Source organism: Trichoderma camerunense (assembly GCF_050948025.1).
Source record: "Trichoderma camerunense strain CBS 138272 chromosome Unknown V8C40scaffold_8, whole genome shotgun sequence".
Taxonomy (NCBI): Eukaryota; Fungi; Ascomycota; class Sordariomycetes; order Hypocreales; family Hypocreaceae; genus Trichoderma; species Trichoderma camerunense.
Window position 1 is genome coordinate 1491629 of NW_028145362.1, and position 13831 is coordinate 1505459.

General features: G+C 47.1%; 5 protein-coding genes across 5 annotated transcripts; 3 read left to right on the top strand and 2 right to left on the bottom strand.

Moving 5' to 3' along the window:
- Window positions 1-143: 143 nt before the first annotated feature.
- V8C40DRAFT_244594 (major facilitator superfamily domain-containing protein) lies at window positions 144-2659 on the top strand. The gene has a single exon (XM_083215693.1). The coding sequence runs from the start codon at window positions 708-710 to the stop codon at window positions 2493-2495; it is 1788 nt and encodes a 595-aa protein (XP_083073883.1). The 5' UTR covers window positions 144-707; the 3' UTR covers window positions 2496-2659.
- A 1338-nt stretch (window positions 2660-3997) lies between these two features.
- Window positions 3998-6284, top strand: V8C40DRAFT_244597 (GMC oxidoreductase-domain-containing protein). Its single transcript, XM_083215694.1, has 4 exons — window positions 3998-4128; window positions 4187-4456; window positions 4527-5948; window positions 6013-6284. The coding sequence occupies exons 1-4, from the start codon at window positions 4080-4082 to the stop codon at window positions 6123-6125; spliced, it is 1854 nt and encodes a 617-aa protein (XP_083073884.1). The 5' UTR covers window positions 3998-4079; the 3' UTR covers window positions 6126-6284.
- V8C40DRAFT_218049 (glycoside hydrolase family 75 protein) lies at window positions 5961-7240 on the bottom strand. Its single transcript, XM_083212193.1, has 3 exons — window positions 7002-7240; window positions 6591-6938; window positions 5961-6536 (listed from the first exon to the last, which is right to left on the bottom strand). The coding sequence occupies exons 1-3, from the start codon at window positions 7098-7100 to the stop codon at window positions 6279-6281; spliced, it is 705 nt and encodes a 234-aa protein (XP_083073885.1). The 5' UTR covers window positions 7101-7240; the 3' UTR covers window positions 5961-6278.
- Window positions 7241-8689: 1449 nt separating this feature from the next.
- On the bottom strand, window positions 8690-11016 carry V8C40DRAFT_287305 (multicopper oxidase domain-containing protein). The gene is made up of 6 exons (XM_083222698.1): window positions 10705-11016; window positions 10589-10644; window positions 10361-10531; window positions 10134-10304; window positions 9945-10076; window positions 8690-9871 (listed from the first exon to the last, which is right to left on the bottom strand). The coding sequence occupies exons 1-6, from the start codon at window positions 10894-10896 to the stop codon at window positions 8746-8748; spliced, it is 1848 nt and encodes a 615-aa protein (XP_083073886.1). The 5' UTR covers window positions 10897-11016; the 3' UTR covers window positions 8690-8745.
- Window positions 11017-12393: 1377 nt separating this feature from the next.
- Window positions 12394-13225, top strand: V8C40DRAFT_218086 (EthD domain-containing protein). Its single transcript, XM_083212194.1, has 3 exons — window positions 12394-12716; window positions 12773-12969; window positions 13045-13225. The coding sequence occupies exons 1-3, from the start codon at window positions 12534-12536 to the stop codon at window positions 13100-13102; spliced, it is 438 nt and encodes a 145-aa protein (XP_083073887.1). The 5' UTR covers window positions 12394-12533; the 3' UTR covers window positions 13103-13225.
- The last annotated feature ends 606 nt before the right edge of the window (window positions 13226-13831 follow it).

The following is a 13831-nucleotide window of genomic DNA, read 5'->3' on the forward strand; positions in this document are numbered from 1 at the left end:
AGCACCAGCATGGGCTTCAACATAGGTACATAGTAGAGCCCCAATCTTCCAGGGAGGGTAGCACACGACTCGGCCACCGTATTCGGGCTCTTGATGGTTGTCCCAGCAGGCGATTGGCTGTATTACGACTTCAATGCGAGTCGTTTCACCGACCGGGGGCTTGGCCATGATGGATTAGGCCAGATGTAGCATCAGAGGCCGACCGATGGAAGGTTTTAGCGGTTCTAGTTGGCTGCAACGGTGAAGTTTTTTCCCCCGACGCTCCATCGTGGCCCGCTTTAATCTGATCATCAGATAACGCAGAAGGATTCATGGATCTAAAATTGCTGGGCCTTTGCTCCTTCGGGCCACCATTGCGGCGCAACATTGACCGAAAATTTTCTTGATCTAATCGATCGCATCAGGCAGATGCTTTTTGAGTTGACGCTAGAGAATGGATATATAACTTGTGCTACAGCCGTGGCGCCGGAAGACTCCCCTGCTTGTAACTCTGCATATGCACATGCATCCTCGTCCGCTTCCGGAACACTTTACTAGTGACAGCCCAGGAAGTCAATCCGTCGATCTATTAGGTTGCGGATTAAGCAGGTCCTTCTTTTACTTGTTTCATCATCTTTGGTAGAGACAAGGAGAGACAGACGGTGACACTGAAATCTCGTGGCCATCGTCTCACCTTCTGCATCTTCATCACCAACCACCATTGAAACATGGCTGCCGACTTGAACCCCGCCTCCCTGCCTGGGGTGGAAAAGGCTGCAAGCCAAGTCGTAGCCAACGATAACGAGAAGGTCGACAAGTCCGCTGCCGACCTCGTCAGAAACATCAAGTCGCCTGGTGTTTCCCGTATCGAGGCCATCTCGAGCTGCATCACCTTGGCCGACCGCATCGCAATCTTCCTCAGCGTCCTTCTGCTTGCCTACTGCTATGGCCTTGACGGCACTCTGCGATACACCTACCAGCCGTATGCCACTGGTTCGTGGGACAGCCACTCTCTGCTGTCGACCATCAACGTCATCCGCGCCGTCATCGCAGCGGCTGCTCAACCCACCGCCGCCAAGATTGCCGATGTCTTTGGCCGTGTCGAGCTGATTTGCGTCTCTGTCTTCTTCTACGTCCTTGGAACGGTTATTGAGGCCGCAGCCACCAATATCGCGACTTATGCCGGCGGTAATGTCATCTACCAAGTCGGCTATACCATGGTCCTGCTGCTGGTTGAAGTCATCATTGCCGACATCACCTCGACCCGCGCCCGTCTCTTCTTCAGTTATATTCCAGCCTTGCCCTTCATCATCAATGCATGGATCAGCGGCAACGTCGCCAACTCCGTCCTGGGAGCGACTACCTGGCGATGGGGTATCGGAATGTGGTCCATCATTTACCCAGTCTGCGCTCTGCCGCTCATCATCAGCCTCTCGATTGTGGGCCGGCGCGCCAGGAAGCAGGGCCTCCTTGTCAACTATCGCTCATCATTTGAGCAGCTGGGCTTCAAGAATCTCGTCGTCGAGCTCTTCTGGTTGTTGGACGTTATCGGCATCCTCCTCCTCATCGCCGTCTTTGCCCTCATTCTCGTGCCGTTCACTCTAGCTGGCGGCGTTCACACCGAGTGGCGCACTGCCCACATCATTGCACCGCTCGTCGTTGGTGTTTGCTGCATCCCATTCTTCATCTGGTGGGAGCTCAAGGCTCCTCACCCGCTGGTCCCATTCTTCCTCATGAAGGATCGGGCTGTGTGGGCTCCGATGGGCATTGCTGTCTGCCTCAACTTTGCCTGGACAATGCAAGGCGACTTTCTTTATACTGTTCTCGTCGTCGCCTTCAACTTCTCCATCACGACCGCGACCCGAGTCACGTCGCTGTACTCGTTCGTCAGCGTTATTATCGGAGCCATTCTCGGCTTGGTGGTGTACAGAGTTCGCCGCCTCAAAATCTTCGTCGTCGCCGGAACATGTCTCTTTATGGTAGCCTTTGGATTGCTCATCCGTTTCCGTGGATCCATCACGAGCTCCAGCCGAGTCGGCGTCATTGCAGCTCAGGTTGTTCTGGGTCTCGCTGGAGGCATGTTCCCTTACACTGCCCAGGCATCTATCCAAGTTGGCCTGAAACACGAACATTTGGCCGTCATGACGGGTCTCTACCTGGCAGTATACAACATTGGATCTGCCTTGGGAAATACTGTTTCTGGAGCCTTGTGGACACAGCTGCTCCCCAAAGCTTTGGAAACCAGACTGGCAAACATCAACTCTACATTGGCCGTCGAGGCTTACGGCAACCCTCTTGTGGCCATTCTTCCATACCCTCCTGGTACACCTGAGAGAGACGCCATTGTTGATTCATATCAGTATATTCAGCGCCTGCTCGCCATTACTGGTATTTGCATTTGCGTTCCACTCATTGCATTTTCGCTCGCAATTCGCAACCCTCGCCTCACTGGTGAACAGACCTTGGCTGTAGATTCAGACGTTGAAGAGGCGCAGGTGGAAAACGCACACAAATAAGCGTGGATGCAGATCAAGAAAAGCAGAGTTAATTTGAAAGAGGTGAAAAGTTGCATAGCGATCTTGCATGTGGAAAGATAGAGGGGGCTATGAAATGCTCCTGTCCACCCGTTTATAATGTATATAATTGGTAGCATTAAATAATAATGATGATTACTGTTCAGCATTTAAGCTATACATATCCCGTTACTCTTAATCAGTCATGCGTTCGTTTTATAAATGATTAGTCGAATATTATGAGTGGTATAAAGTCATTGAGCCAATCAATGCCGCCAGTCTATCCATATCGGGAAGAATGATTACAACACTTCACAAAGAGAGCTGACAATGATGAAGTTGTCTGAGACGAATTAATATGATTCCATTCCATGCCAGGGTATTTTACGATCATGTTTATTAAGTGTGTGCGCATAATCGTGCGCGGTTTTGCCTTGCGACGATTCCGGTCGGTTCCGGGCAAGAGTCTCCCTTATTACCCTACATCACGGGAGTCCGGAAATGGCGTAGGGGCTGGACACGGAATACGCGTTAAAACTCATATTCTAGCGCTTCAATAGGATCCCATCCCTAGCATACACGTCAAAGAGGGATGTAAATTACACAAAAGACGACGCGGCAAATGGAGCGGGGAGCGGGCACGTCGGATAGTGCTTGTGCATACCCGGTTTGCCGATGTTTCTCATGTTGATTAAATTTGGGGGCGAATTATTTATGTGCCCAATCAACAATGGCCAGCAAGCATTGCTTGGCTGATTAAATTTAGAACATTGACGTCCCTTACATCCAAGGCAAGCAACCGAAAAGCCGTCTGGCCAGCAAGATCAACGACAACAAAACTAGTGCCGAGGTAATAGGCCAATTTACAAGACAAGCCACACTTCGACACGTTGACACGGTCTCTATATTAACCTTTCGGGATCCTATCAAGTCATGACAACTCACCTGAGATATAGTGCCTTGGCTATCATTTACCGACACATCTCCCGTCTTATATAGTATGTAGTAGCTTCAATCATTTAATATGTCAACTTTTTCCGAGAGACGCGGAAGCTGGCCCTAATAGTCAAACTGATGAGGTTCAATCTCCAAAAACCTTCTGTCCCTACCCCTCTCCGGAGATATGATCCCTCGGGTCTCACAGCAACTATTACCCCGCAACTCTATCAACTGATCTTGATCCAATGAGATTCTGGGCAACTGCAGCTCTATACCCATAGCCGTTGGTCCATGCTGTCTTGTGCATGAAATGCGACACGGATTGCTGTTTGGGGGTGTATTGGGGCGGGCTGAAACTGGGTCAATGCCGTAGTACAACGACCTGAACATCAACGCTCCTGTTTAGGCGAATAGATCTAGAACGGGCGCCATAGACATTGCGTACGAGGGGTACGTAACAGCGCAGTTTGGAATCAATGGTTGCTGCAGGTGTAAAATAGGCCTTTACTAAATTCTTTATAATTGAAGCTCTGTCTCTGTGTTTCTCTCTCTTCCATTGTGCTCCTCTCCTTCGCCAGTAATCTACCATCTAAGCATCCGCGTGCTCTGTGATTCCAATACTCATTCAACACTCCTTACTACGTCATCATGTCTACTCACAAAGAGGGAACTGAATACGATATTATATTCGCCGGAGGTAAGTTCATCCCGATCAATTCACCTGCTCATCCATCACGACGCCTAAAATTGTCTAGGGGGCACCGCGGCTTGTATTGTAGCCGGCCGGCTGGCGAAAGCAGATCCCAATCTGTCTATCCTTATTGTCGAGCGTGGCAAGAACAACTTGAATGACCCAAATGTCGTCAATGCCTCCAGATATCTCTACCATCTAGCTCCAAACTCCCAAACATCCATCGCCTACAAAGGTAACAAGACGGCCGATCTCAATGGTCGGGAGCCCGTTGTTACCACAGGAGGCATGCTTGGCGGAGGTTCATCCATCAATTTTGCGATGTATACACGAGGTAATGCTGATATGAACCAACCCAATTTGACGCAATGGCAGAATAGATCTATCTAACGTGTAATACATAGCATCGGGTGTTGATTACGACTCCTGGAAAACTGAAGGATGGGATGCAAAGAGTCTGCTGCCCTTTGCAAACAAGTTGGAAACGTACCACCTTGACCACCCTAAAGTTGATAAGAGTGTGCATGGGTATGACGGCCCAATCAATGTCTCTTTTGGCTGCTACCACCAAAAGGAAGCCCAAGATGACATCCTAGCTGGTGCTGAGGCTATTGGGCTTCCTGAGATTCCTGACATGCAAGACTTCAAGACTATCGGTGGCTTTTCTCGATGGCTGCGATATGTTTCGCCCGATGGGAAGCGACAAGATACGGCACATCGCTACGTACACCCCCTTATGGCTTCAGGAAAATACCCTAACCTTCATCTGCTCGTCGAAAGCACCATCAGCCGTGTCCTTTTTGAAGGCAATCGAGCTGTCGGTGTGGAATATTTGCCAACTGCATCCAACCAACCTGTCGCCAATTTTACTAAAGGGCCGCCGCTGACTATCAAGGCGAGAAAGCTTGTCGTAGTCTCGGCGGGAGCTCTTGGCACACCACTGATTCTTGAGCGATCTGGAGTCGGCAATGCTGAATTGCTTAAGAAGCTGGATATTCCCGTCGTTGCTGACGTACCAGGCGTTGGCGAGGAATATCAGGATCACAACTTGATCTTTTACAAGTACAAGACAACGCTGAAGCCAGATGAGACACTTGATGTTTTGAACCGAGGCGACGTAGATTTTTATGAGGCGGCTGAGAAAAAGAATCCTGTCGTTACCTGGAACGGAGTAGATCTGGCAGCCAAACTTCGTCCAACGGATGAAGAAGTTGCACAGCTGGATCAAGAGTTCCAAGACCATTGGAATCGCGACTTCAAAGAGCAAAAGGAAAGACCCTTGATGCTCCTAGCCGTCGTCAGCACTTACCTTGGTGACTACAAAACTTTGCCTGAAGAACAAAGTGGACCGTCTCAGTACCTCTCCATTGGCATGTATACAGGCTATCCATATTCCCGCGGAGATATTCACATCACTTCCAAAGACCCTGACGCCCCGCCTTCTTTCAACACAGGCTTCCTCTCCAAGAGAGTAGATCTGACAAAGCAACTTTGGGCATACAAGAAGCAGCGAGAAATCTTTCGTCGCACGAATGGGTTTGTGAGCGAGCTTGCCGTGGCGCATCCCAACTTCCGTCAAGGCAGCAAAGCTGCTCTGCGAACCGAGCCTGAAGTTAAGGGTGGCTTCAAGACGCTTGAAGAGAGAAAGCGTCTACCGCCAATTGAGTACGATGAAGAAGACGACAAGGCCATTGAAGAGTTTATTCGGTCGAACATTGAAACCACGTGGCATTCTCTGGGGACTTGTAAGATGGCGCCAAAGGAGAAAGGTGGTGTTGTGGACAAAGATCTCAATGTTTATGGTACAGTTGGGTTGAAGCTTTGCGGTCAGTATCACACTCTCTCATGGCCTTGCTATACTATTCATTCATGATCACTTACTTTATGCAGATCTCTCAATTGCACCCGAGAATGTTGGCGCCAATACGAACAACTCGGCTCTTATTGTTGGAGAAAAGGGAGCAGATATCATAGCCAAGGAATTAGGCTTGTATTTTAATTGATGAAAAATCCTTGACATATTGCGACATATGGGCAGTTTTAGCAATTGTATTATCATTTATTATACATGGTATACATTAAGCATCATATGATATGTCACTCAGCGCTATTCTAGCTTTCCATATAAAATTTCTCCCAATAGTGTTAGTCGTCTCTTACGCCGGAAGACCCGCAACAAGGCTATCACCAAGATCCTTGATGCTATTCTCAAATTCTTCAGTGCTTCCAGCGCTCCAGTTGGCGTTGGCACCAGGCACAGCACCTGAGCCAGTGAAACCAAAGTATAGAACATTCTTCTGGTCGTGTCCGTTATCGCCGGTGAGGCCGTCATTGGGGAAGCAGAGTTGCGCTAGAGAGATAGAGGACTCTCCAGTAGAGGTGAAGCCGTTGGTGTCTCCCCAGACGCCGTAGAACTGTGTTGCGCGTTAGAGATTACTCCAGAGTCATTGAATAAAATGGCAGCTTACCACTTGATTGTTGCAAACAACGGCAACAATGCTTAAAGGCTCCATTCCAAAGTCCTGGGGCGCAAAAGAAGGGCTAGCGCCCTCGTTGCCAAACACGACGTAAGGGTGAATGTTGGCATCGAGGTCTTCAATGCCGAAGCTCTGAACTGTATCCTGGAATGCGGTCTGTCCTTGGCCACTGGGATCATTTGCGCAAGCTCCCGCAGAATTGTTGGCACCGTCGCAATCAACGTCCATGTTGTCGTAATTGCCGTCGGAACCCTTCAGGAAGATGACATTTGGGATATCACCACAGTACTGTGCACCGCCTTCGAAGGCATCGGACAGAGGGTTTTGACAGCTACCAGACTGCAAAAGTATCAAGCGTTAGCCGGGATGATGGGTCTTTTTTGGGACTTTAGATTGCCTTACGATATGGTTGTCGTAGATTTGTCTCAGGTTATCGGGGAGATCGAAAGCAGATGCGACTGCACCAAGGGCGGCGACTGTAAAGATTGTCTTGGAGTACATGGTCAAAGTTTGGAGGGATACCGTGAGATAAAAATATATATATATACAATTAAAGACAGTAGTTAATGCTGTTAATTAATGACAGTGGATTGTGTGATTAGAGAGAGGAAATAATGTGAGCAGGAATCGCTCTTTTATAATCTACCAAGTGTTGAACACCCATGATTCGACATGTTTCCGTAAGCTGGGTCTTCTGAGCGTAATACGTTTGATGATCGACGGCGACCCATATCAAACAAAGCATATACGAGCACTTCCATGTTATTTTCTGAGAGGAAGCGTCAAGTTCGTGTTTTGAAACCCACCGCACGGCCAAGGTGTTGTGTCAAAAGGGAGTGCGTAAGTAGTTTCTGACAACCGCCGATCAAGCGATGCAGAAATAGGAAGGTAGCCTCTATTTTCGAAACAAAAGGCGTGAAGTGTCGATCCAAATTAAGCTCATACGATCTTACTTTTAACCTTGGCCGAAGCGCGCCTTTTGCCGAGTCTAATTGTAGTAAGGAGTCAGTAGTGTGGAGAAGGCTTGCTTCATGTTTCTAGCATGCTGGATTGTACTGAGCCGGCGAACCAAGTCAGATCAGGCCTGACAGAGGGCGATCGCATATCGGCCCTTTCCAGTGTCTTTCGGTTCACTAGCCGTTTAAGACAGGTAACGTCAACTGTTCCATTATTATTATACCCTGTACTCTACTAGGCCTTGACTCATTAAGGTCCACTTCCGACTGAAGATGAAGTTGACAAGAGGTAGTGCGGAGACATAAAGCCTAGTCATTGTATCGATTGACAAGGCAAGCAGGGACTGGAGATTTATTCGAACATGATTATACTCTTTGATGGCGGTCCGTGGACCATTGGGCAACAAAAGGCGCAAAGTAAGGCTGCGCTGTTATGCAGAGGACAGAAGACCAAGATTAAGCTGCATATACAAATTTAGAAGAAGATAAGCTTATATTTCGACAGTATTATATGAGAATAATGTCATTCTACTCCCAAGCAATTCATGACCGTACTATGCTATTAAAGGCCCCCTAGTAACCAAAGTCTGAACATTAGGTAGAAATGGTCTACAAAGTGATATTTACAATGGGCCATGATATACCCCGTTAATAATGAGCTATTAATACTTCATGTCAAGCACCTATCTGTTTTTCTAGGAGTAACCAATGCCCGTTTAAGTCAGTCAGTATACTATGCCAATGTTGGAATCCGGAGTCGCTACAGAAGCTCTTTGAGATATTTTAGGGCTCTGTTGCACACAATGTGAAATGATAACCTAGCAATTAGATGATACCACAATATATCTATCCACAGTCTAGTGTTACATACCTGTATATTGAGACATACATACATATATTGAGACATACATATATTGAATGTTACATCTATTAAATGTTACGTTTATTATGTGTTACACATATTGAGTGTTACTTGGATTATAGTAACCTCTGGCGACAGGATGGTGTTCTAGCGTACTTTGGCTGTCACAAAACTATCACCAAGGACCTCTGACATGCAGCATATACGTGTATTCTCTAGCTCTAAGTGTGTTCTTCTATATCAGCAAAACTAGACACTGCATATAAAATTAGCAACTTAACCCCCCCGCACGTAATATTTGTCAATATGTGGCTGGTGCTTTCGATCGTTAGGTGAGCCTATACTCGGCTGGGATAGTATCTTCCGCGGGCCAGGCATCCACACCATCCATGATGACAATGCCCATTCCGCCCATCAGATGGAGCTCGATATGGCAGTGGAACAGCCATGGACCTGGGTTATCCACATAGTATCTGAAAACGCTCCAGGAAGCCTCGCCACCGATGGAGAATTCTGTGATCCACGTGTCGCGAAGGCCAGGAGTCTCCAGGTTGAAATCTTCGGGCCGTATATCAATTGCCTCTTGAACACTAGTGTAGTTCCAAACACCAGAGCCAAAGCCAATTCTCCATGTCTTGCTGCCGTGCTTGTGAATGAAGTGCTCAAAGGCAGATTCATCGCCAGGCAGAGTAGAGACCTGCAGAATAAGATCGACCCAGGTTCCATTCTTAGTACGGATCACCAGGTTCTCATCCTCGGTGCCGAGGGTAGAGTTGGGGTAAAATAACAATGGGTCATTGTTGTGAAAATCGATGGGTAATAGGTACTTGGTGTTCATGGTGTAATTGTAAGGTGCGCCAACGCGGCCAAGTGCGAGAAGAACTTCCTGGTCAGCATTGCCGGCTCGGGGCTTGTTCGGAGGCCAAGGCTCCGCGTGGTCCGTCTGCAGCATCCATGGGAAGTATGAATTTTCCTCAACCTCTGGTGAAGCAGGGTTGCCTCCATAGGAAAGGTATCCTGAATCCGAAATCGCATCATCCTCATGCCCTTCGTAGACCATTACGGCGTAACCCCCAAGTACCTGCGAGGCTCCAGAGTTGGGTATGCGCATCTGGTATCTACCCGGTTCTTGGTCAAGTTTAATCATGACCGAAAAAGTCTCGCCTGCTGACAGGACTGCCGAGACGAACTTCTTCGGCTTAACGTAGTTGCCGTCAACCTCGTATAGATAAAACGGGTGATCATCAACAGAGAAGGCAATCTGAGCAATAGTAGCGGCGGCTACAATGTGGAAACTAACCCAGCCATTGTTCTTGGATGGGTCGACAGTGATGGTTGCATTTGCATTCTCTGATGCAACGCAACCTTCTTGCACACGCGGTGGAATAAGATCTGGGCGTCTGGTGACGTTCCAGGGGCCACCTTGGACTTGATCGAGATCCGCTGGGAAACATCTGGAGGTAAAAGGTAAGTATTTATGAAGTCAAGTGAGTGTGTAGGTATTGCAGTTGTACGCCTGTCACTTACCCTTTGTCTGAAACCTCAGTGCCTGGTGGGAAAGCATCCTCAACTAGACCTGGAGCAAGCTCGCTTTGAAGGAATTTCTGGCCCGGGCAGTAAAGATTGCCTACGCCGTTGACCAAAATACTATCGAGGCAGCTGTTGTGATTTGTCAGTCAAAGATGTGAAGGGAGGGTTGTTAATTACTGAACGTACAAGACGAGCATGCCCGAATCAGTAGAGATCTTCCAATATTCATCGGAAGTATACTGGCTCCAATCAGACACAACCAGATACTTGGGGTCAAGAGCAGCCTGCTCCATGGCCTTGATGTCCTCTTCGTCATCGCTGATTTGTGCCCATAGGTCTGTGCGATCTAGCTTGGGCCTACACCCTCGTTAGTTGGCATTCGAACATGAATCAGTGGCGTTTGTGAGTCACACCTGATGTGTATGGCTCCATAAAGCCCATCAACGAGAGACATCCTCTCATGAGAGTGATACCAGTGGTTACCAGCAGGAGACGCCTTGAACTTGTATACAAACTCCCCACCGGGCTTGATCGGGCGCTGTGTGAGGCCAGGCGTACCATCAGCCCAAGGAGTATTTTTTTGACTGAAAGGTGCTCTAGGTTAGCAAATTATTCAAGTTTCTAGATGGACTTCAACTTACTCTAGGCCATGCCAGTGCACGGTAACATTCTTGGGCATGTCATTGTAAACTGTTATCTATTGGGCGCAGTGTGTCAGTATCACCTGATGGAATAGTCAGAGGGAGGAGGCACTCACTTCAACGTCATCATCTTCATCCCAAACGAGTGTTGGGCTAGGAAATTGTCCATTGGTGTGAATGAATTCTCTTTCCTGTCCATTTGGAGCACCTGACTCCCACGTAAAGCGCAGAGTTTCTTTGACTGTCTTTGCCCAAGCGGTGGACTGCAAAGCAGTTGCTACCAACAGCACACGCGCAAGGCGACTCATCGTGAATGACAGTATTTTTGGAAACAATGTCTCAATCAAGGGGGCTGAAAATCATTTGCTTGAGACAGATGATTGTAGAGATACCTACTGGAACACGAGTTCTTATATCGCAAATCGGGCAATCGTGGCAAGAGACAAACAGCACGCGAAATTTGGGAACAGAATAGTGCCGAAAAGGGCAGAAATAGTGCCGAAAAGACAAAAACGAATAGGCAGTTAAGAGAAAATCTTGGCATGGCGACGCTTTCGTCGACTTCAGGTCGTACAAACGAATGCTCTCGGTGCCTTTCACGGCTGCTTTTGCTGCCGGCATGTCGATCATCTTCGATCGTATTCAAATAGTCCGATGATTGGCTTCAGCTGCTTCCTACTAGTACGTATTTGGAATTTATTGGAGGAATCTCCAGAGTGACCAAAGCAAGGGAAGATTGAAAGCAGCGTCCGTAGCCGTGTTTTCCGTGTCTTGTCCCTTGAATCGTGTTGGAATCTCATGATTCCGGATTGGGGAATGCCAAGGAATATCGGCCGAGGTAAGTCGGCAGTATTTGAGACATAGTTACACACTTGTGTAAAAGCCTCTGCTTTGTGTACCAGAGGAGACCAGCTTAGCAATGGCTAATCAAGCAGTAAAATTGTAAAATGTAAAGAATCGAAGTAAATACAAAAGGTGATTTTACTTGGTGGATTTGATGTTGGTTGGTTAGCTATTCATTGTTTTAATGAAATAACCTTAAATGTGAAAGAACTTTATGTTGAGTGATTTTGTTGCTTTTCTTCAGAAGAACTATTCCGACCAATGAAAATCTACTCTATCTAATCAAATTTATTGAAGTTGAGGGTTTTTCTTCGCCTTTGAATGAAGTTTATTTGTCAAAGTTTTCTTGACTATATTGGGGATGTGCTACAAAATAATTTTTTTCCCGTTGATTCCATCTAAATTTACAAGCTAAGCTCTTCAGGTGTATAGTGTAACGTTACTTTATCATTTTGTCTCTGGAGATAACAGTAAATAAACCATTGTGATAGCAATGTGTGTATTTTTAGAGTTTTCTAATTTCCCGATGTAAACATTAAGGTTTCCACGTCACTACGGACTTTATCCCATTAAGGCACCGGCCCGTGTTGATCTACCCGCTAATAGCGCTAATGACAGCGGCAGATGGCAGCTGTCAGTGCCGTGTTGAGCCGTTGTCAGGCCGTGTCAAAGCCGTGTTATTTACACCGACAAACACTAACAGAACTACATTCCTCCCAACAAACAAACAGCCTTTCCGCAAATGCTTCCGGTAGATGCAGAACTCTTGTTAATGAATGCAGGTTGGTTTCGATAAATGCAGAATCTTTCTTAGATGCATGAATGGTTGCGTTTGATGAATGCAGACGCACCCCCGACGAATGCAGCAGTGTCTTTCGATGCACGCATACGAGGTTTTTCTAAATGAAGGATTGCACTGCACAAGTTACACAGCATGCCTGCTGAAACTGATATATATGATGTTACGCTTGCAACCCCTCTCTCCGAAATCCTTTCCAGCTGCTTTATCTAAGATACTCTTCTAACTTATTACGAGATATTAATTACGTCGTTGATATCCTGACATAGCCCGTTTGCACTTCGCTGTGAGCAGCTGAACAAGATGACTCCTACGGCTACTTCGGACTCGCTTCCTTCTAAATCACAGCAGCTGCTGTGTCTTACCATTACGGGCTTCCGCAAGCCGGGTTTGAGCGAAGAAGATTACCGAGAGTACATGACTAAGATCCATGCTCCCTTGGTAAGCGGGCTCATGGAAGAATATGGCATCGTTCGATACAATATGGTAAGCCGTTATTTTCCGGATATTATCACGCAGTGCCATTTCTCATACAGTAGCAGACCCATAACGATAGTAAAACTCGGCCATTGCTCTTCCAGTTATATGACCCTGAGTTCTCGAAGCTGTCCGAGTATGATTGCGTTGTACAATTTGTATTTCGACGCATGGAAGACTTCCTTCGTATGAAGGCTGATCCACGCTTCCTCGAGAAAGTGGCCCCTGACCACAAGAACTTTGCTGACACTTCAAGGTCGACGTGAGTTACCCCTTTCACTCAATCCAATCCCTATCGCGAAGATGAACCGGGCGTTGACAATGGTTGCACTATTAGGATGACTATCGGATACTTTGAGGAGTTTTTGAACGATGGACACCTTGTAGCTAAATGAGTATCAGATACATGAAGAAGGAAGCCATGTTGCAATCTTTTTAATCTATCGCTGGATCCTCTTGCCATATCGCAATCTTCTTAATCTATTGTTGGATCCTCTTCAATTAGCAACGTTACTTACCACGGCTATACCTACCCGTGACTTCATTAATGTAAGGTTGTACGATAAATTGGACGCGTCTCGTCTGAGCCACTCGTTTCTATTGATGCCCGTTTATTCAGAGATACGGAATATCCCGAGTAAATGGAATATGGTCCAAAATCCTTTCTCCGAGATCATATCGTGGTATATTTGGTGAGATGTGTCGGCACTGAATCTTTTCTTGGTGTATACTCCGTATGCTGTCAGCTGATGGCTATCTCGTATTTCTGGCACAAGGCCCGGGAAAAGAAGGGAGTGCAAAAGGACATTCTTCGTCCTATCGGTGAGAATGCCAAGGGAGCAATTTGTATCTGTACTACGATCACAGGATTCACGAAAATGAAATCCATACCAAGAGCCTATATATAGCTGAATCAATATTGGAGCCTTCAGCTCCCGATGAAAGTGCGTAGCACAAATTGTCAAGGCGTGACTCTTTGAACCAGCATATAGCAATTTACCATGTTTCCGGAATTATCTCACAATCCTAGACAATAGGCGTGTATGCATGCAACATGTCAGCTGGAATCCGAGCAGCCATCGTACAGTACGCGATGGATCGGCTGGTTGCATCCAAGTATGCAA